This window comes from Pinus tabuliformis, chromosome 8 (genome assembly GCF_031772625.1).
Source record: "Pinus tabuliformis cultivar Carrire ecotype Pingquan chromosome 8, CPIR1, whole genome shotgun sequence".
NCBI lineage: Eukaryota > Viridiplantae > Streptophyta > Pinopsida > Pinales > Pinaceae > Pinus > Pinus tabuliformis.
The window spans coordinates 597,914,960-597,939,355 of record NC_142294.1 but is presented as its reverse complement, the minus strand read 5'-3'; the positions used below and the strand labels follow the sequence as shown (position 1 = coordinate 597,939,355).

General features: G+C 38.6%; 1 protein-coding gene across 1 annotated transcript in view; it reads right to left on the bottom strand.

The window, feature by feature from the left end:
* Positions 1 to 998: 998 nt before the first annotated feature.
* Positions 999 to 24,396, bottom strand: part of LOC149236893 (uncharacterized) — a 48,484-nt gene continuing 25,086 nt past the window's right edge. Inside the window, exons 4-5 of the mRNA XM_089369066.1 lie at positions 22,719 to 22,909; positions 999 to 1,816 (exon numbers count right to left, since the gene is read on the bottom strand). Coding sequence (XP_089225192.1) covers positions 999 to 1,816; positions 22,719 to 22,909 — 1,009 coding nt within the window. The remainder of the gene's footprint in view (positions 1,817 to 22,718; positions 22,910 to 24,396) is intronic.

Here is a 24,396-nt window from a genome sequence, read left to right as displayed (position 1 = left end):
AATTTAGCAAAAAATATGCATTAGTTGCAAGTAAAGAAAAACAACAAATAAACTACATAATCATATGCAATGAAAAAAAAAGAAAAAAACACAAAGTAATAACGAAAAAAATAAACATTTATTTTATAATATCTTTAACGATAAAAAAGATAAACATTTATTTTATATATCTTCAACGATCAATCAAGATTAGTACATAGAATCAAGTAAAAACATATATGTAATATGTATGAACGACACTTTAATCGTCTGAACTGACTTTCCCCAACCGACTCGGTTGAATCAACTAGTGATTCAATCCACTTACAATATAATATTCTATGTCAATTTGACTGGAATCCACTTACAATATAATATTCTATATCAATTTGACTAAGTCAAATAGCCTTTGCACTCCACCCTTAATGCCTTCCTTCTTTGTCCTAAAGACAAAGGGGAGATTTGGAGATATACAAAATTTGAGAAACCTAATACAAGGGATAGAAATATAAGTAGAAAGAGAAGAGTTTTTGGTTGGCAGGGAATCATTTTTTCTGGTGATGGCGCTGGTTGACACTTCCACTACTCGCAGGATGGCTGGTCAATAGATCCTGTAGGCTGGTCGATTGATGGTTCTTGTGTCCGATCGAGAGAACTTAAGATATGAATTTCGCATCTCGGTTTCTCTCCCGATAACTAGTTGGACCCTTCCACTTTGATTTCTGGTCTCAGAGTGTTGTTCAGGTGTCGGTTCGCATTCTGACATGCTTGATTTGAAAAAATGAAACTTGGGCCACGAAGGGGTCAGTTCTATCGATCATGCCTGGATAGGTGCTTCTACAAAAGCCATCTGATAGATGATTAGTGCAAGTGATTGAAACTGCAACCAGCACTGTAATAGCTGGTCCTCGTCAATGAGTAGTTTCAATCATCATACCCAGTTTCTCCAGACAAAACAGATTGACAATAGAAAACACAGAAATGGAGAATTGAGGCAGCCTTTCTGTTCGATGAAGACGTTATAGCTGCGTAGGAAACACGGATCCCGAATTGATAACTCCTGCACCCTCTAACCCTTGAGGGTAAGGGTATTTGGGACCACTGGTGTTTATGTTATCATGGAGAGGCCGGAAAGGAATAAACGTACTACTATTATATAGTTGAGGGCAATAACTGTCAGGGGCAGAATGGAGGTGGGACACACAGTTCATATTAAAGTCAAGTACTGCCTTATAAGGTAAGGGCTTGCCCAATACCTGCCAACCCTGCTGGGTCACATGTGCAGATAAAGTAGGGTTCACGGATGAATATCCAAAGGGGGTTTCAGGAATACCCGTGAAACGCTGCACCATGGCCCTGAAATTTGAAATATCAGTGTTCAGCAGCGTAGTCGGCGTTCTCCTGGAGGCCCTGGATCGTTTCTTGCCCACCTTGGCATCTCCTCCGGGATTTACAGAGAGACTAGCCGAGTTACTTAGACCTACGGATTGAGGAGGCCATGGCTCCGAGGTTGTCACCCGCGTTGCCTCTGCGAGCTTGGAATTGGTCGACATGGGTGCCGAGAGGTGTCCACGTGGAAAATGCTGCGCGCCGTTGCTTGATATCATGAACCTCTGTGTTTCTCCGTGGCTGCTGTCGTTGCTCGCCGGCTTCTGCTGAAATTGCGCAGAGGTATCAAACAACTGAGAACTGCCCGCGCTCTGCATTCCAAACGGCGGAGCAGAGAGATCCGGAGGCCCAAAGCTGTTGTTCAACAAGAGGGCATTATAAATGTAATCTTCCTCGGGATTTAACATAAACTCCATTGTTCTGCAAAATTCCTCTTCACGCCAAAATACTGTAACGTAAAGAAAAACTCTAATTGTGTCAAGTCGAATATATAATGTAATTCCTGCTCCTCTGGTTTGTGTGAGGCAGCGTGTTTATACTTCATACCCATTTGCTTTGTCAACCGGCACTAGGTCACCGCATACTGCGGAGCGTTCACATGGGCAAGGAGGCTAGCTCTCTCAAATGTTGGTCATGGGGTGCAGTAGATCGCAGTAATGTGTCTGCCGTACTTCGATCAGCTTCTATATGTGTCCAAATTCAGACTCAGAATGTTCTTTCCTTGAAGAAAGTTGAACCTTATCGTTGTCGGCAATGGCAGAGTGTTCACATTTGACCCGCAATATAATATAGACAATGCTCCGCAAAACATGCAGTAGTTAGACCTGCCGTAATGGAACACTTCTATCGTGTTTTTAGCAACCGACATGAACTTGTCATGAACCATTATCTTTATTCCAGAATATGTTAGCAATATAAAAAATTGTTACATTTATGTATTTTATAAAGCACGTGACATAAGAATAATATTTTTAAGATGTGAGGTATAGATTAATGTGTCAATATGGTTTTTAGTTCATCTTAATTTTTATTTTAAATTTGCTAGAAAAACGTTGAAGGTGGGAGTTAATCGTGAGATTATACTCTTAATAAATATCATACTTGATCCATTAGGTAATTTGAGGTACAATATCTTATTTAATAAACATCGATATTTTATGGAGTTAATCGTGGGATTATATTTTGAATAAATGTCATACTAATAAATATCTATCATACCATAGACATTTTATGGAGTTAATCATGAGATTATATTTTTAATAAATATCATACTTGATCCATTAGGTAATTGGAGGGACAATATCTTCTTTAATAAATATCGATATTTTATTCACTATTGCATACTGGTAAGATAATATCTTTAATATTGGATTTACTATTGCATAATTGCAAGGATAATTATTTTATTCACTATTGCATACTGGTAAGATAATATCTTTAATATTGGATTTACTATTGCATAATTGCAAGGATAATATTTTGTTATTGAGAGATTTGATTTTTCCAAGTATATTATTTTGATTTACTATTGTATAATGGTAAGATAATAATTTTAATATTGAATTCACTATTGTATAATTGTAAGGATAATAACTTGTTATGGGAAGAGATTTGATTTTTCAAAGTATAGCATTTTTTTATTATCATTTTGATGTTTGGAATCAATTTGCAGCAGTCTCACTGGTGTTAGTGTAGGAGGATACAAGTAATATGAAAGCAAGTCCCATCACCAATTCGGGCCTCTCCAGTTTTGGTGTTTGGAATGGATTTACAGTACTCTCACTTGTGTTCATCCAATTCTAATATCTTGTAATCATGGTGAAAATAGACATATTATCTTTCCATTTAACATTAAGATTAGTCCCAACCTATACATAATCTAAATTAAATAAAGAAAAAATAATAAGAGAAAACATTTTTTTATTTTAAGATAAAATTTTGATTTCTATTCTTAAAAAAAGAACATCTTTTCTTTAATATAATTTTTTTATTTTTTATTTTAATACAGGGAAAAAACATATTTACTTTCACATGAAAATTTAATTTTTATCATTAGTTCAATATATTACCTTAAAACATTCTTAGCCACGGATATCTCTTAACCTTTAATAAAGATTGATCAAATCTCTCAAGATACAATAATGGTGGCCTACCCTAAACTTAGTTTAGCATTAAAAAGAGAGAGAAAACAAATTTAATCAAGCATAGACGGGATCAAATATTTGAAAATGCAATAATAGTGAGCATGACCTAGGAACAACCTAAATTGGAAAAAGAAAAAAAAAAATTAAGATAAAATTTAATTCCTTTTATCTTTAGTTTAATATATCATCTTAGATTCTTCTTAACCCTTAATCTATCTATCCCCTACAATAATTGTTGAAAATGCAACAAGAAAATCTTGATTTAATATTGTCCTTGTATTAAATTAGGAATAAATTTGTAATTCCACATCTTGGACTAGTTAAGTAAGTTAAATTGACTTAATTTTCTTAGTTAATTCAAAAGTTAAATTGACTTAACTAGCTTAGTTAATTCGAGTTCAGGATCTTAAAGCTAGGTAAATTAGTTCCAATTGATGGAAAATTACTAGGAGGTCAAACAGTAGGGTGTTTCTTCATGTGATCAACTAGTTAATTGATGATTCACTCATAAACAACTCATGCATGTCACATCTCAGAATTACCCAATTGACATTGAAGTTCAGGGACCTAGGAGGTCAAACAGTAGGGTGTTGCTTCATGTGATCAACTAGCTAATTGATGATTCACTACAGTAGGGTGTTGCTTCATGTGATCAACTAGTTAATTGATGATTCACTCATAAATAATGTTAGGTAAAGTTGACTTGGGATAGAGTCAAAGTTGACCAGGTTAAATAGTGATGGTTTTGGGGCACATGGTATTGTGCACCCATAGTGTTCTGCCCATGGTATTATATGTAATGGAGCTTATAAAAGGCTGGAAGGATTTCATTGTAAAGCAATACCTGGAGGTGAGCGGTGAAGGTTCACTTGGTCGGATTGGCCAGGGTTTTGGCCAATGCTAACAAGATCTTATTAGGTTGGGGTTTTCCCAAGATTTGGGGTTTTCACGGATAAACATTTGTGTTTATGTGTTTATGGTTGTTGCTGGTTATTTCTATATTTATTCCTCTCAGTAATTTTTTATGTTATGCAGTAAATTTCTTAACAAGTGGTATCAAAGCCAAATATTGGCTTCAAAGGGATTCTTTGATGCCACGGGTTTATAGTGCCTGATGAGATTAATGTAGCCTTTTTACAGATCTGGGTCTGAAAATAATGGTGGAACAATCATACGCGGAAGAACCTCGAGGAGAATGTGCGGAATATAGTGCCGTAATTGCCAGGGATCGCAGTGCATTTGCAATATTTACCGGTTTGGAACATGCTGACAAATTGATCGGGATTCATGCGGCTATTTAAAGAAGGTTAGCAGAAGAAAATTGTTCATGCGGATTTGAAAATTGTTCGTTTTCTGCTACGTGAGGCTACCAGTGTTGGAATCTACAACGTTTTCGTCGGGCTCGCAGTTGGAGCAGTTTGATAGAAGTTTTTGAGCAAATCAAATTGAGAGAGGATGGGTCAGAATTGCAGCAGCAATAAAGAAAAAAAAAACTAATGAAGTCAAAACTATTGCATGTAAATGGGCATACTACTGTAAGACCTGGTAAGGCATGTGTACCCATGGGTAATCACGGATAAAGACTGGGTTAGACCTAGGTGATAGGAGGGATGTCCGGTTAACAATACCTGGGTAAAAACTCTAAGGGGGGTAAGGGCTAGAGTGAGCGGGACTGTCTCACTTAGCAAGTTTGGCTGGAGTTAGTCAAGGAACCCCAAGTCAAGTTTAAGGGGGGAATTGTTAGGTAAACTTGACTCGGGATAGAGTCAAAGTTGACCAGGTTAAACAGTGATGGTTTTGGGGCACATGGTATTGTGTACCCATAGTGTTTTGCCCATGGTATTATATGTAATGGAGCCTATAAAAGGTTGGAAGGACTTCATTGTAAAGCAAGACCTGGAGGTGAGCGGTGAAGGTTCACTTGGTTGGATTGGCCAGGGTTTTGGCCAATGCTACTAAGATCTTATTAGGTTAGGTTTTCCCCAGGATTTTGGGTTTTCCCAGATAAACATTTGTGTTTATGTGTTTATGGTTGTTGCTGGTTATTTTTATATTTATTCCTCTCAGTAATTATTTATGTTAGGCAGTAAATTTCTTAACAAATAACTCGTGCATGTCAGATCTTAGAGTTACTTAGTTGACATTGGAGTTCAAGGACAATGTGCTATCAGTTGTATAATCATTTGAATTGTATAGGTGGTGCATGTAGTTAGAAGAAGGCTTATGAGAACTGTGCAATTCATATTGAGTAATTTCCCTAATTAATAGGGGGCTAATTCCCAAGGAAATAACGCAAGGAAATAGTGACTTGGGAAAGCCAAAATTTGGTTAAGTATTGGCCTAGGTTCGTCTAGGAAGTAGTGAGACAAATATAGATAGCGCAGAGGTTGCTTGAGCTTGAGCAAAGCATTGTAATCTCCTCATATTTTCTGACTAATGAAATATACATATAGAAGGGGTTTTTAGCTATGGATTTATGTACGAAATAATTGTGTAATGTGTTGATTGAATTCTTTCTCTTGTATGCTTCATGATTTTGCAATCAATTAATTATTTTTCCTGATGAGTAGAGTAGATTCAAGTCTATTGTTTTAGTAAATTAAAATTAGAAGATTAAATATACAATGAATTTCTACATGGTATCAGGGCATAAATCACTCTAGAAGAGGAGAATACAAGTTTTCCTTTTGCAGGTGAAATCGAATTTGCAGTATCATTCTTCAGAGCAAGTATGTTGTTGTTCCACATTTTGAGACTTGGACATGCCCTTGAGGGTAGTTCGAACTATAATGCTTGGAAGGACAGGATCAAGGCAGTGTTGGAAGACAACGGGCTGAAGGAATTCATAAACAAAGATATTCCTAAGCTTCCAACAACTGGTGCTCAAGATTTGGTAGAGTGGAGGAAATGTGTTGCAAAGGTGAGAAGGATCATACTAGAAGGAGTTCAAGACGATATTGTCTCAAACCTCCATGGGAAGGATACTCCATATGCTATGTCTAAGGCCTTGACAAATCAATTTCAGAACCGCAGTGACCACAGGAAGCTGGCACTGAAGGCCGAGCTCAGGAAAATTAAGATGGAGAAGGGCGACACAATCACGGGGGCTTCACTGGGAGAGAAATACCATACCACGTGGGTTCATATTGGGGATATATATTGAGGAAAAAATGACATAATATATTGGGGGATATATAGGGGTAAAAGGTTTTTATATTGGCAGGTATAAAAAATGGATCTCAAAGTTAATGGAAAAATATAAAGGGGTATAAACAATGTTAATGAAAAAATGGATACCTACAATATCTAGTGAAAGTAGGGGCCTTTTAAATTGGGAAGATGTATTGGGTTTGTATTGGTAGGGTGTTAAATAATGTGAATTTTAGAGGTATTTTCCAATATGTAGTCAAATTAAGGGTAATGTTCAGTCTGCCACGAACGCACGTGATATGTCAGAGTTTCATTAAGTGACACCCTCGTGGACACAACAACAAATTACTTGACCAAATTCACCCAATATCGGGATGATCTTGGAAATGTTGGTGTTACAGTTTCTAAGGATGATCTGGTCAACCTAGCACTTCTAGGTCTTCCTAAGAGCTAGGACAACTACCAAGATTCGATAATGGGAGTGAGAAGCTATCAGAGTGGGAGTGTTTGTGGTTCGACTTGGTGCAAGAAGAGATTCGGCAGAACACCAAAGATGGATCTTCATCCAAGCATGATGATGAGGAGAATTGTGCCTTGGATAGAAAAGTAAAGAAAGGGAAAGAGAAGTCATCCCATTCCAAATCAGATTCTAGTCAGGGAGGCAAGAAGAAGCACTTGTTGAAGGTTAAATGTTTTCATTGACACAAGCTGGGAAACTATGCCATGAAGTGTGTGCACAATAAGGCCGACAAGAATCCCTCAAGAGGAGTAGCAGGTGAATCTCTTGCTTCACAATTTGAGTTGGATTTCACCCTCATTACATGCATGGTGACATCAATGATGGGTAGTGTGTGGTATTTGGATAGTGTAGCCTCATTCCATAGGACAGGAAACAAAAAGTACTTCAATGACTTGGAGGATAAGGACCTCTAAATGCACATCGAAATGGGAGATGATGGAAGTTATAGCACAACCAACATCAATATTGTTACTTTTTAGAGGGAGATTGGTTCTCTTGTCACATTAAAATATGTCATGTATGTTCCATGTTTGAAGAAGAATTTAGTTTTAGTTTCTAAGTTGGAGGACCCTGGCTATGATGTGATATTTAGCAAAGGAAAGGCTTTCCTTCATCACATAGCCTTAGGACAAGTGAAGCGGATCGGGGTTCAAGTGAAGAACCTCTACAAATTAAATTTAGAAGATTGTGCTACTTTGAACACAAAATTAAAGAAGGTGCAGAGTCAAGACATCGATGAAATGTGGCATAGAAGATTTTTCCACTTACACCACGGAGCTTTGAAGATCATGCAACAGATTTCTACAGAACTTCCCAATGGTGCAATAGAGAGGAGAGATACATGCAAAGGGTGTACATTGGGGAAATACACCAAAGACACCTTTTATGATAACGACAACCAAGTGCAGCCGATCCTTGAAAGAGTTTACTGAGATGTGTATGGACCATTCTTGACAGCCTCCATGAACAAGCACAGGTATTATGCAATATGTGTAGATGATTTCTCATGTAAGTGCTGGATTTTATTCATGTAGAAGAAAGATCAGATGTTCTATAAATTTTGTGAATTTAAGCATTTGTTGAGAAAGACAATGGAAGGAAAGTGAAGCCTCTTAGGAGGAAAAAGGGTGGAGAATATGTGTCGAATGAATTCAAGAATTTCTGTGCATCAGAAGGAATTCAACAAGAGTTAATAACACTACATAACCCACAAAAAAATGGGGTGGCATAAAGGAAGAACAAAAGTATTGTGGGAGCTACACAATAAATATTACATGATTAGGGCCTATTGTTGCACTTGTGGGTTGAAACATGCAACACAGTTGTATACGTGCAGAACAAGAGTCCTCATCAAATTCTTAGGATGAGTACATCAGAAGGAGTTTTTTCAAGTAAGAAACCAAATGTGGCACACTTCAGGATCTTCGGTTCAACAGTTTCCTATCATGTTGCCAACGATGCAAGGAAAAAACTAGAACCAATAGTTGAGTTGGGCATATTTGTGGGGTACATTGATACACCTCACAACTATTGGTGTACCTGCCACCTCACAAGATTACAATGTTTCGTCGAGATGTGAAGTTCGATGAAGAGAAGGCCATGAAATGTTCCCTTGAGAGGGAGCTTCGGTTACATGCCGACGAGGAACTTTTATGTCCAAAGGAAGAACCTTAGGATGATGTGGAGTAGCCACATGAAAAGGAGAAGGGGGCGGAAGCATCCACTCATGTAGAGACTTCCAGAGATGGAAGGAAGTGCACTAGAGAGGATGACAAATTGATGCATGATGCTAGAGAGAATGTGGGAGCACCCACATCGCAGTGCATGCAAAGGAGGTCACCAGATTAGTACACTAGATACATGTCTCTAATCAGAGAGAGTGTAGAGATTGAGCCATCCTCATTCGAGGAAGTAGTGAAGCAACCAACATGGGTTGATGCCATGGTAGAGTAGTATGACTCCATTATCAGAAACAGTATTTGGGAAGTGGTCCGAAGACCAACAGACAAGTCAGTGGTGAGTTCCAAATGGCTTTACAAGGTAAACTAAGCAGCAGATGGGAGTGTGGAGAAACACAAGGCCAGATTTATGGCCAAAGGGTTCTCTCAGGTGGAGGGAATTGATTACGAGGAGGCCTTTTCTCCAGTAGCAAGGTGTTCTTCAATCAGATCTATTCTAGCACTTTCAGCATAGATGGGATGGAAGATACATCAAATGGATGTGAAGACATCATTCCTCAACAGAGTGATTGAGGAAGAGGTGTAAATTGAATAGTCGTAAGGATTTGAGACATTTAATAGAGAGTTGCATGTGTGCAGACTCAAGTGAGTGTTTTATTGATTGAAACAAGAACCTTGTGCTTGGTACACCAGGATTGAAAATTATTTCACCAGGTTGGGCTTCACCAAAAGTGAAGCAAATGCGAACATTTACCATATTGTGGTTGCAGGTAAATTGTTGATTATAGTATTATATGTCGATGATTTAATTTTAATAGGTTTTGATAAGGTGGTAAAATATTTCAAAGAGGATCTTGCAAGAGAATTTTAGATGAAGGACATGGGGATCATGTATTATTTCCTTGGTATAGAAGTATGGAAAGGAGATGAGGAACTGTTTGTCTCTCAGGGAAAGTATGCCAACAAGATACTGAAGAAGTTTCAAATGAGAGAAGCAAACCCATGGAGACTCCTCTAGTAGGGAATTGGAGGAAGGAAGATGCTAGTTCAAGTGAAGTAGTGGAGGCTACTGCTTATAGACAACGTGTGGGTTCAGTTATGTATTTGGTGAACACATGACCAAACATATGTTTTTCAGTTAACCATCTTAGTCAAGCAATGGTTAAGCCAACCAAACTATATTGGAAGGCAACTAAACATGAGTTGAGATACCTCAGAGGAACCACTCAGTTTGGTCTTTGGTACAACTAGACAAAGGGAGTGAAGCTACAAGGCATCAAAAATTCAAATTGGGTAGGGAGTCCATCTGACAGAAAGAGCGCATAAGTGGGAATTTTCAGGATTGGATCAGCAACAGTTTCTTTGCAGAGCAAGAAGCAGATATGAGTTGCAATGCGTTCAACAAAAGCAAAGTACATGGTTGCTAGTCAAGCATATTGTGAAGCTATCTAGATGACGAGGATCCTTTTTGGGTTATTTGGTTAGAAGATTCCTACAGTGATTTACTGTGACAATCAGAGGTGTATCAAACTCTTAGAGAATCCATTTTTTCATCATCGGTCCAAGCATATCGACATCTGGTATCACCATCTACAAGATTGTGTGTATAGGAGAATCATGTTGCTAGAGTACATTCCTATAGAGGAAGGAGATGCACACATCTTAACTAAGGTATTGTCAAGAGATGAATATGAGTTCCATAGAGGCAGGATTGGGGTACCAGATAATCCCTTTCTTGTTGAGAGGGAATATTGAAAATCCAACAAGAAAATCATGATTTAATTTTTGCCTTGAATTAAATTAAGAATAAATTTGTAATTCCACATCACAAGACAATGTGTATAAGTTAAATATGTTAAATTGACTTAGTTGGCTCAGTTAATTCGATTTGAGGGTCTAACTTGAGTCATGTAGAGTGTCTCTTACATTATAGGAGCCCTAGTTGAGTTTATTTTGAGTTGTAATTAATTAATTTAGTTTAACCAGGTTAAAGTCAGTTAAACTAGTTCCAACTGATGGAGGTGTTATGCTCCTATGCCAATAGGTGTCATATTTCATGATTGACTAGTTAAAATCCCAAATATGTTCATTCTTTCTCTGCTGCAAAGGTTCCATATTTTGAAAAGATAAAAAAATTAGAAAATGAAAAGAGAGTATACCCTAAAAGAAAGATCAAAGGGTAAAAAGAATGAAATGGTCAAAAAAGAAAAGAAATGAACCCCAAATAAAGAAGACAGGAAAGTGTGCTAGTTCAAAATGCCACTATTATTCTGATTTTTGCAATAATCTGATGGTCTACAGTTTGTTAACTCTGGCCACAGTTGATGAGTGGCCAAACATCTTAACCTTGGCCACCTCATGTTTGAATTTCTTGTTTTAGAGATAGAGAATAAAATCTATCCAAACAATTCAATCTTGGTAGATAAATAGTTAGGTAGAGAAGCAAAGGAACTCAACAGTTAAATCTGAGCCCTTGGATGTGATAAGGGAAGACTTAGATAGGATTCCCATGAAAAGAAAAGAAAATTTGTAAGGTTTTGCTAGCCCAAGTGCACCCATGGAAGAAGAAGAAAAATGTTGGGTATAATAGGCTGGGTAGGCAGTTTTGGTGTTGCAGAAGCAGACTTATGATTAATTTTGTTTCTCAAAGATGTTCATATTATTGATATCATAAGTACAATGGCAACTGTTTGATTACAAATCAAGTGATGCATGACTGACTTCCCTTCACACTTCTTCCTAAAACACTTACTAACCTCCCCTCAAGGATCTTGAGATCTGCTCAATACTCCTAAATCACCCCATTTCATGAAAAACTTGAGGAAAATAACATTCTTGCTTTATGCAAAGAATCCACATTTCTTGTGTAAAAATCCTTTTGTTCCCTCAGCCTAAGTTGCCAAACTTTATAACTTAGCGTCTTTTTCATAAACCCATATTAACTGCTAACATTATTATATAAATCCCTTACAAATTCCCCTTCCCCTGTATTAATATATCTATACAATAAAACCCTCAATGTGTAATAATCCCGCCCCCAGTCGATTACGGCCATATTTCTGTTTAAACAGGGATTATAGGTTCATCAGGAACCATATAATAACCATCCCCCGCGCATTGTTTGAAATCAATTAACCCCATGTTAATTGATTAACAAATCACCCCGCCACCAACCATATCAAGCCCAAACCACATTAAAATATTTGATTTTATACGTGGGTCCCCGTGCCGTAACCCTCTGCCAGCTCCATTAAGCGCCAACCGTTGGATCTGGGCCCACTGATCGGACAGCTCATGATCATATCATGAGGCACTCCGCCACCGATGTTTACCGCCCGAGGAGCCGGCGGTATTGCCGCCATACCTGGGACACGTGACGCCCTCCCGCTGACCCCGCCCGCTCTTGTCATCGCCACATCAGCATCCCGTACTCCCGCATCACGACAAAACGTCACATCCTAATGACGTCATCCGACCGAAAAGCACCAAATAGCCCTGTGAAGCCAATTCTCGTTTAAAAAACTCGTAAAAATTGTCATTTTCACCCATTTTCATTCGTTTGTTTTACGATACTATTGCATGCAAACTACATCCAAGCAACTGCAAAAGCTCCAGTCTGCCAACCGACCAAGCAAAGACCAGCATTCTGTTGCGCAACTCGTCATTCAACCTACAAATTACACTGGTTCGCTTCCAAAACACAGGTATTTACCCTGTCTCACCTCTCGAACCTGTATTTTTAGTTTTCCTCTACAAATTATACCTGTAGGAGCCAAATTCAAGCTGAAGCAGTTCATAATTGCCATAGCAACCCATCCAGAACTGCTCTTTTTCCCTTTTTTAAACAGAAATTCAACCTCCAGTTTAAAAACACAGAGAACTGAACATGGAAGCCCCTGTAGCCCTCAATGTAACGACCCTAAATGCACCTCATATGGACCAAAATCATCTACCCTTGGCCGACAGAGATTTCCAAATAAAAGACCCGTCTGGTTGCCAAAATCATCTTCATACTTTCTGCCTAATCAGAAATAGTCATCTGAACAACTCTGATATCTATGGAATATGGGAATCCAATCTCCCCAGGTATTACCTTCCCTCAGTCAATGTGTTCCCAGATATTATTCGCCACTGCTATGCCAATTATGACCCTGTCAGTAAAGCAGTTATGACCCCATCACAAACTGTTCTCTTTTACATAACTGCTGAATCTATCAATGAGATGCTACACTTCCATTCAGTTCAGCATCTTGCTCCTCTTTCTATGGTATTTTTGCTTGAGCAAGGCTCTCAACTGTCCAGTGCAGAAATAGCCCGAATTGCTAAGTTATTCATGAAACCGGATTGCCAGCCCCAAGGCCCACCTCCTTATTTATATGTCTGGTTCAATGAGACTGGAAGAATTATTCTTGGCATGATATTAGTGATCTTGGGATTTAGGTCCAGTGAATATGTGGATGAGATGGTACTGGTTCTGTTATCCACCTTTACTCCAGGACAGCCCCCTGCTATTAAGTATGACTACGCCTCTTTCATTGCTAACAAAATCCATGCTTAATTTATGAATTTGGAAAGAGAATGAGTGTTTAAATACACAACTTTCATATACCATCTGCTGTTGTATTATCACCCAGACAGTTTTATATTTCCCATCAGGAAATTGGATTCCAAAGGAGAGAGGAGGTCTGTGATCTTTTGGACCTCGGTCTTCCACAAAATTGGTGAATCCCCTTATACTTACTGTGAATTCATTGACTTGTTTGTACATCCTGCCTCCACTCTATTGATAGGAGTTCCTCCTCCTAGGCTCTATGGTGAAATAAAGAAGATTTTACAGCTCTCCAAGAACTACAGGATAGGTGACTGGTACTTCTATCAGGATGACATTGAAATCAAGATATATGGCTGTGAACTGTGCCCTTATAAGTTGCCCAAATATGTGCCCATGAGACTATTTGCATTGGAATATTTCATGCAACTTATCAATGCAGATTTAACTCACTTTTGCAATGAAAAGAAAAAGGTTCAACTGAGGATAAGAAACCAATTAGGCCCTTTTATCATTAACAAGAGGGAAGCATGGGAAGATACTGATAAGATATTAGGAGAAGACCTTAAATTGAAGAAAAGCTTCTGGTGGGTGCCATATGACCCAAACAGCTTTATAAGTGACAGAAAAGTAAGAAACTGGCTTCAACTTACACACATCATAGGATCCCTGAAGTAGAACAATATGCTAATCAGGATGAGTAGGTAGAGGGTACATTAGTAGAAGAACTTACTCAGCAAGAAAAGATGGAACAAGCTATGAAATATTTAGAAAAGACCCTTGACCTGGACTCTTTTGGAGAGGTATCTTTCAAGCTGCCTCAGCAAACCGGAGTGGGCACATCTTTTGCTGGAACTTCACAACAACCTGTACAAGAAACCAGCACACCAGTTTCAGGCTCTTCTAAGGGCAAGGAAGTAGCAGGCACAGAGCAGCGAACAATGACTGACCAGCAGGAGCAAATTCCTCCAATACAAACCAAAGCAGCAGAGATTCATGCACTACAGACTCCTCTAAACGAGGAGAAAGGCAAGAAAAGAGACAGAGAAGAGGCCACACCCATCAGTGGACCTCCAGAACAGCTAGGTGCAAAAAGGCAAAGACTGAATCCTATATCTGAAGAAGAAATCATTGAAGAAACAATAGAAATCCTAAGAGGTGAGAGGGCAACCAGCCCACAGACCTCCCCAGTTATAGACACATCAACCAGCTCACACAGGCAGGAGCTGGAAAGGCAGCATAGTGTGGAAGTTTCATCCACTAGGCCACCAGGTAAACATATCTCTAATATCAAAAGAACATTCGTAGAGATAAAGGCTAGAAATGATCCATTGAGGCTGCAAATTTATAACCAATATCTTAAGATGGCCACCACAAAACAGCAAAGATTAATGTCAGCATATGACATAAAGGAGGGAAAAATGATCATGAGCTATTTCAAGCCCAAATTGTAGCAACCACAATCAGTAGATGACTATATCAAGACAAATATGGAGGTCTTCGCCAAAGACATTCATCCAATAGACTAGAATTAGTCGCACAAATACACTGGAGAGATGGTGTATTCCACACTAGCTGAGAAAGAAATGTTGGCTCATAAATTGAAAAATTCATTGGAGAACACCTCTGCTCAGCTAGACTTAGAGAAAGCTTATTCTCTATCAAAGGACAACAAGATCAAATCCTTGGAGGATATTATCATTGAACTGGGACATGATCCCGAAGATGCCAAAGGCATAAAAACACTAATGAGGAAAAGGGAAGAGGACATTGTTGCCCTCAGAAAACATCTCAAAATGCCTCCTTCTATACATCCACAGACAACAGATGTTGTACAGTAGAAGTCCGAAGAGGACATGATGGACCTGCTCATGAGGTTGAATGAGAGATTGAGTGAGACAGAGCAGGAATTGGAGAAATCACTACAAGAAAAGCAGGGAGAGTCGACCTCCCAGCCACTTGAAGTAGCTCCAACAATCACAACTGCCCCTCCCACAGTTATAACAGCAGTGCCTCCCACTGTCCCGGCACCTACAGCAGAAATCACCACAGGTACCTCAGCAACAGCAACAGCACTACTATGACCACAGAGCAACTAATAAAAGCCATGGAGGAGTTGAAACTTCAAGTATCAGAGCTAAAACAAGTCAAAGAAAAATTGGCAAAGGTTGAACAAAGCTATGATAAATCCAAGATGAATGTGGCAGAGAAAACAAGGGAGGTCAAAGCATTGGAGAACAAGGTAAGAGCCTTAGAAAATGATCTCTCTCTGCATAAGCCTCTGGCAGAAATTAGAGGATTTTTGTGGACCAACATCACTCAATCCCGTAGTGATGTATGGAGTTTATTCAGACCATTTATGAACAGATTGATCTGATAAGATTAGCCCAAGTTGAAATTCAGAAAACAAGAACCTTATTGGGACAGATGCCTGAGCAAGCTAACAGGCTAATACATTTTTTGAATACCATGACCAGTGAAGAACTGGAAGCACTAGATATTAGAGACAAAACAGGTACCATTTTGGACATCAAGAGAGTTATAACCATGAGAACTCTAATGCAAAACTTGGACAGAAGATGCCAGGACATGCAAGTAGAGATTGATTCTTTCACAAAAAAATTTACAGTCCTGCATCAAAAAGGTTTGCCAAGTCCTTTGGGAGATAATGATCGTCTCATGAAGCACAAGGACTATGTAAGTAACTTGAATACATATGTTGTCAATCAAGCTAATGCATCTTCAAGTACTTCATGAGAAAAAGCACTTCCATCTGGCCAGTCCCTTTATGACAGCCTGGAAAATCTATTCTACATAGATCATGAGGTGAAGCATCTATTCACCATCCCACCTAATTTCTTAAGGTACACAGAGACTGACGAGACTTTAAGGAAGCTGCAGAGACATAAAATACTAGGACCAGAGTGGTGGCAGAGCATGCTAGAGATCTTGTAAATTTAGCTTTGGACAATGAAAAATTGTGCACCATCTGCTATAATGTGGAGAACAGAAATAAATCACAGTCCTACGGGTCAAAGCGTATCACATCAGAGTTAAGAAAGTTCGCCCAAAGCAGGAAAATCAGCATAGAGGATTAGTATAAGACAGTTGGGAACCAACTTGCAGCACCTACCTCCAGTACATCTCATAAATACGAATCAACCAGCGCAACATGAATTTATTACATCTATTTATTGTCTGTCTGTTTTCGAGACTGTCTGTCTCTATCTATGTAAACGAAGCATTAATTATCAGCAAATATTATTTCTATCAAATATTTTGTATAATATCTTGACACTTTTATATAAATACCCCCCCAAACGAAGTATTTGGGGTTGGTTGGTGGTGGATGTTCATAGTTTTGACTGTAATACTGAACAATTTTGGAAATAAGAAAGCTATTGGAACCATATTTGTTAAGCTCATTGGATCAAGAATTGATACTAAGGACCATGTTGTAGAATTCTTGAATCGTTTTATGGATCAATAAGTCTCTTCTAACTTGTATTTTACAGTTTCTGTGTTTATTATATTATCTATGTTTCATGATCTAAATAATAGAGAAAAAGAATAACTCAGAACTTGCTTGTTTGTACTCCGTATTCAGTCTTTATTATTATTAATGTTTTCTTCAGAACTAGCATAAATAGTGAATTCTTAATTGCTCATGTTTCCCATGGTTTTTTCATCTTGAATATTAGCTGAGGAATTCTTAATTGCTCCTTAGCAATAATCATCCATTTTCCCCTTGTCAACATGATGAAGGATTCTTAATTGCCCTTCACCCATTAACTCCATTCCATTAGATTTCAGCCTATAAATTGTTCCATAATTGAGTACCTCTCTCTGTAATAAATCCTTTGATAAGAAACCTAACCCAGGAAGCCATCCTTCTTTGACTCCATCATGGCCAATGGAATGAAATGTTTCAGCTTTACCTCACTGTTCTTTTGAGTCCCCATCCTTCCAACCAAACTCAAAACAAACCCTTGCATTTCATAACTAGCCTAATATATCTCAAACATAGCTAAATCATAAAGAGAGAGCCCTCTCTGGATGTAGATTGGCTAGAATCTGTATCTAAAAGATTGGTATGTGGCTACCTCGGCCATATTCCCTTTCTTACAACTTTTGGGAACAACCTAAGTGATAACATCATTGGCGACTCCACTGGGGAACATAATAATTGTTTGTTACTGCTGTTTAATTTTTAAAGCTACAGATGGAGCCTGAAGTTGGCCAGGTAGCCTTTGAAACTGCGTTTGCTATGCAATTGCAGGAGTAAATAAAATCTGCTTCAATCTATATCCAGTCTAGCTTTAGGCTTTGAATAGTTGTTTCAAATACTTGATCAATTCCCTATTTCAATAGATCTTTAGGAAAATTCAAAACTCCCTTATTTTAAAAACTTCCTAGAAAGATACTGTCAAAAGTTGTATCCTTCAAATATTTCAAGAAAAACCAAAAAATACATTCAGAAGCTGGCTCCAAAGAAGAAGATCCATTACACTAGATCAAATCTAGATCCAAATCCCCCACCAGTGTTTCAAAATCCTAATCTGATTCCTAAGAACCTTAAAAGCCAGCAAAACCTTATTCAATCTGAGCTTACTCCTGGAAAAGCACCAGCCCTTTCTATCATTACTATTGCTTCTCCTAGTTCACCCTCAGCACTTCAAACCATCTTCTCCACTCCCCCATCCACAACACATATTTCAACTGGTATCCCTGCTCTTCCAGCTGTTACACTTATCTCTACAAATATGGCAAACCGATATGCTCCCCTGCAATTACCTGCAAATCCTGGGGCTATGCCTCAAGATTATCAAAGCAGAATCACCTATTTTTATGGTATTGTCACTTACACAGCTCAACAACACACCAAGAAAATGATGGATTATTTTGAAAACTATGAGATTGATGATGATGATGTAAGAATGAAAGTCTTTGTCCAAAGCTTAACTGGAGATGTTAGAACCTGGTTTAGAGCACTCCCTGCAAAAACTATCAATAATCCTGAAGCTCTTTATCAGACCTTCTTAAAAAGATGGGAAAAGAAAAAATATCCTCTCCACATTTTATCAGAATATGAAAACTTGAAAAGAAGTCCACAAGAAACTGTTCAAGATTATTGCACCAGATTTAACAATGTATACAATGTTATTCCTCAGAATCTCAGGCCTCCACCAGACTTGACCTTGATCAAATTCCCTGATGCGTTTGACTCTGACATGGCATACCAGCTTAGGGAAAGAGCTCCTCGAAGCCTAGAAGACATGCAGAGTATAGCTGTCAGTGTTTAGGCCAACCTGATTTCTAAACAAGCTCGGGCTAGAGCTGAAAGGAGGATACCCATCAAAGAAGAGCCTTCTTCATTTGAACAAAATTAGATGCTATCATTAAAAGAATGTACAGACTTGGTAATAGAGTAGAAATAATTGAGAGAAAATCCCCTTGAGATGGTCAACCGAACAACACTGGAAGAAACCCAAATTTCAGAAAAAATCAGAATCCCAATACTGGAAAGGTTGGCCCTGACCAAAACATTAGACCTCCATTCCAAGAAAACTATGTTGAAGCTTCAACTTCTAGTGAACCAACAAAAGACACTCAAATTAATTTAATGGGGCTCAGTAGTGAACAACAAATTTTCTTAACCCAAGAAGACCAAGAAGCTCACACTCTTAATTAGTTCCAAATCCAATCAGGGGAATCATTTGATTTTAGGGAGGGATATGACACTGCCATATATGAAGTCCACAAGAAATACAATCTAAGAAGCAGGAGAATAGATGTCCCTGATGAAAATAAACAGAAAGAAACTAAACAATCTACCAAAGCTAAAATCAAGAACCCTCCTATACAAACTCCTCCTAAAACAATTCCTAACCCAAACAGTCCAACAGTTGAAGATGTTTCAGATAATCAACAACCTAATAAACAGTGTTCAACTCCCATTCTTTTCAAAGAAATTGTGAGATAACCTCCAGGAATTGACATAGAAGCAACTTCAGCCCATAACACTACCCCTGATAAAGGAAAAAGCATTGAAAAAATAGTAGAAAAAGAAAATCTCACTGCCCGGAATGAAAAAATTCAAACAGAAAAACATTTCAACCTTGAGACCGAAATAGGTAAATTAAAGATAGCAATTCCATTGTCAGAATTGGCTAAGCATGATGTCTATAGAGAACAAATCAGCAGATCACTTCAAATCTCAGAAAACAAAGATGCAGTAAATGTCCTTGATGACCAGCCAAAATTAACTTTTGGCCATGAAGTAAACGGTAAATCAGTAGACGGAGGGGTCCCTCCTTTCTATGTAAGTCTGAATATTCATGACAAAATACTACACAATGCAATGTTTGATTCTGGAGCTTCCCATAATTTAATGCCCAAATCTGTAATGGAAAAGTTGGACCTACCAAAGTCCGCCACCCAACCAAGCAAAGACCAGCATTCTGCTGCGCAACTCGTCAGTCAACTTGCAAATTACACTAGTTCGCTTCCAAAACACAGGTATTTACCCCGTCTCACCTCTCGAACCTATATTTTCGGTTTTCCTCTGCAAATTATACCTGTAGGAGCCAAATTCAAGTTGAACCAGTCCATAATTTCCATACCAACCCATCCAGAACTGCTCTTTTGCCCTTTTTTCCACAGAAATTCAACCTCCAGTTTAAAAACACAGAGAACTGAACATGGAAGCCCCTGTGGCCCTCAGTGTAATGCCCCTCAATGCACCTCATATGGACCAGAATCATTTACCCTTGGCCGACAGAGATTTCCAAATAAAAGACCCGTTTGGTTGCCAAAATCATCTTCATACTTTCTGCCTAATCATAAATAGTCATCTGAACAACTCTGATATCTATGGAATATGGGAATCCAATCTCCCCAGGTATTACCTTCCCTCAGTCAATGTGTTCCCAGATATTATTCGCCACTACTATGCCAATTATGACCTTGTAAGTAAAGCAGTTATGACCCCATCACAAACTGTTCTCTTTTACATAACTGCTGAATCTATCAATGAGATGCTACACTTCCATCCAGTTCAGCGTCTTGCTCCTCTTTCTATGGGATTTTTGCTTGAGCAAGGCTCTCAACTGTTGAGTGCAAAAATAGCCCAGATTGCTAAGTTATTCATGAAACCAGATTGCCAGCCCCAAGGCCCACCTCCTTATTTATATGTCTGGTTCAATGAGACTGAAAGAATTTTTCTTGACATGATATCAGTGATCTTGGGATTTAGGTCCAATGAATATGTGGATGAGATGGTCCTGGTTCTGTTATCCACCTTTACTCCAGGACAACCCCCTGCTATTAAGTATGACTATGCCTCTTTCATTGTTGACAAAATCCATGCTCAATTTATGAATTTGGAAAGAGAATGAGTGTTTAAATATACAACTTTCATATACCATTTGTTGTTGTATTATCACCCAGACAGTTTTATATTTCCCATCAGGAAATTGGATTCCAAAGGAGAGAGGAGGTCTGTGATCTTTTGGACCTCGGTCTTCCACAAAATTGGTGAATAGCCTTATACCTACTGTGAATTCATTGATTTGTTTGTACATCCTGCCTCCACTCTATTGATAGGAGCTCCTCCTCCTAGGCTCTCTGGTGACATAAAAAAGATTTTACAACTCTCTAAGAACTATAGGATAGGTGACTGGTACTTCTACCAGGATCACACTAAAATCATGATATATGGCTGTGAACTATGCCCTTATAAGCTGCCCAAATATGTGCCCATGAGACTATTTGCATTGGAATATTTCATGCAGCTTATCACTTTTGCAATGTAAATAAAAAGGCTCAGCTGAGCATAAGAAACCAATTAGACCCTTTTATCATTAACAAGAGGGAAGCATGGGAAGATGCTGATAAGATATTAGGAGAAGACCTTAAATTGAAAAAAATCTTATGGTGGGTGCCATATGACCCAAACAGCTTTATAAGTGACAGAAAAGTAAGAAACCGTCTCTCAACTTACACACATCATAGGATCCCTGAAGTAGAACAATATGCTAATCAGGACGAGTGGGTAGAGGGTACATTAGTAGAAGAACTTACTCAGCAAGAAAAGATGGAACAAGATATGAAATATTTAGAAAAGACCCTTGACCTGGACTCTTTTGGGCATGTATCTTTCAAGCTGCCTCAGCAAACTGGAGTGGGCACATCTTCTGCTGGAACTTCACAGCAACCTGTAGAAGAAACCAGCACACCAGTTTTAGGCTCTTCTAAGGGCAAGGAAGTAGAAGGCACAGAGCAGCGAACAATGACTAACCAGCAGGAGCAAATTCCTCCAATACAAACCAAAGCAGCAGAGATTCCTGCACTACAAACTTCTCTAAATGAGGAGAAAGGCAAGAAAAGAGACAGAGAAGAGGCCACACCCATCAGTGGACCTACAGAATAGCCAGGTGCAAAAAAGCAAAGACTGAATCCTCTATCTAAAGAAGAAATCATTGAAGAAACAATAGAAAGCCTAAGAGGTTAGAGGGCAACCAGCCCACAGACCTCCCCAGTAATAGACACATCAACCAGCTCACACAGGCAGGAGCTGGAAAGGCAGCATAGTGTGGAAGTTTCATGCACTAGGCCACCAAGTAAACAGACCTCTGATATCAAAAGAACATTCACAAAGATAAAGGCTACAAATGATCCATTGAGGCTGCAAATTTATAACCAATATATTAAGATGGCCCCCACAAAACAACAAAGATTAATGTCAGCATATGACATAAAGGAGGGCAAAATGATCATGAGCTATTTCAAGCCCAAAGTGCAGCAACCAAAATCAGCAGCTGACTACATTAGGACAAATTTGGAGGTCTTTGTCAAAGACATTCATCCAATAGGCCAGATTGAGCTGCACAAACAGACTGGAGATATGGTGTATTCCACACTAGCTAATAAAGCAATGTTGGCTCATAAATTGCAAAATTCATTGGAGAACACCTATGCTTAGCTAGACTTAGAGAAAGCTTCTTCTCTAGCAAAGGACAACAGGATCAAATCCTTGTAAGATATTATCATTGAAGTGGGACATGATCCCAAAGATGCCAAAGGCATAAAAGCACTAATGAGGAAGAAGGAAGAGGACATTGCTGCCCTGAGAAAGCAGCTCAAAATGCCTCCTTCTATGCATCCACAGACAACAGATGTTGTATAGCAGAAGTCCGAAGAGGACATGATGGACCTGCTCATGAGGTTGAGTGAGAGATTGAGTGAGACAGAGCAGGCATTAGAGAAAGCACTACAAGAAAAGCAGGGAGAGTCGACCTCCCAGCCACCTGAAGTAACTCCAACAATCACAACTACCCCTCCCACAGTTATAACAGCAGTGCCTCCCACTGTCCCGGCCCCTACAGCAGAAATCACCACAAGTACCTCAGCAACAGCAACAGCACCAAGCAGCAGCACTACTATGACCACAGAGCAACTAATAAAAACCATGGAGGGGATGAAACTCCAAGTATCAGAGCTGAAACAAGTCAAAGAAAAATTGGCAAAGGTTGAACAAAGCTATGATAAATCCAAGATGAATGTGGCAGAGAAAACAAGGGAGGTCAAAGCATTGGAGAACAAGGTAAGAGCCTTAGAAAAGGATCCATCTCTGCATAAGCATCTGGCAGAAATCAGAGGAATTTTGTGGACCAACATCACTCAATCCCTTAGTGATGTATGGAGGTCTATTTAGACCATTTATGAACAGATTGATCTTATAAGAGTAGCCCAAGTAGAAATTCAGAAAACAAGAGCCTTATTGGGACAGATGCCTGAGCAAGCTAACAGGCTAATACATTTTTTGAATACCAAGACCAGTGAAGAAATGGAAGCACTGGATATTAGAGACAGAACAGGTACCATTTTGGATATCAAGAGAGTTCTAACCATGAGAAATCTAATGCAAAACTTGGACAGAATATGCCAGGACATGCAGGTAGAGATTGATTCTTTCACAAAAAAATTTACAGTCCTACATCAAAAAGGTTTGTCAAGTCATTTGTGAGATAATAATCATCTGACGAAGCACAAGGACAATGTACATAAATTGAATACATACACTGTCAATCAAGCTAATGCATCTTCAAGTACTTCAGGAGAAAAATCACTTCCATTTGGCCAGTCCCTTTATGACAGTCTGGAAAATCTATTCTACATAGAGCATGAGGTGAAGCATTTGTTCACCATCCCACCTAATTTCTTCAGGTACACAAAGACTGACGAGACTTTAAGGAAGGTGCAGAGACATAAAATACCAAGACCAGAGTGGTGGCATAGCATGCTAGAGATCCTGTAAATTTAGCTTTGGACAATGCAAAATTGTGCACCATCTGCTATAATGTGGAGAACAGAAATAAATTACAGTCCTGCAGTTCAAAGCGTATCACATCAGAGTTAAGAAAGTTCGGCCAAAGCAGGAAAATCAGCACAGAAGATCAGTAGAAGACAGCTGGGAACCGACTTGTAGCACCTACCTCTAGTACATCTCATAAATACGAATCAACCAACACAGCATGAATTTATTACATCTATTTATTGTCTCCCTGTTTTCGAGACTGTCTGTCTCTTTTGGTGTAAAAGAAGCATTAATTATTAGCAGATATTATTTCTATCAGATATTTTGTATAATATCTTGACACTTTTATATAAATACCCCTCAGACGAAGTATTTGGGACTGGTTGGTGGTGGATGTTCATAGTTTTGTTTGTAATATTGAACAATTTTGGAAATAAGAAAGCTGTTGGAACCATATTTGTTAAGCTCACTGGATGAAAAATTGATGCTAAGGACCATGTTGTAGAATTCTTGAATCGTTTTATGGATCAATAAGTCTCTTCTAACTTGTGTTTTACAGTTTCTGTGTTTATTATATCATCTATGTTTCATGATCTAAATAATAGAGAAAAAGAATAACTCAAAATTTGCTTATTTTCACTCTGTGTTCAGTCTTTATTATTATTAAT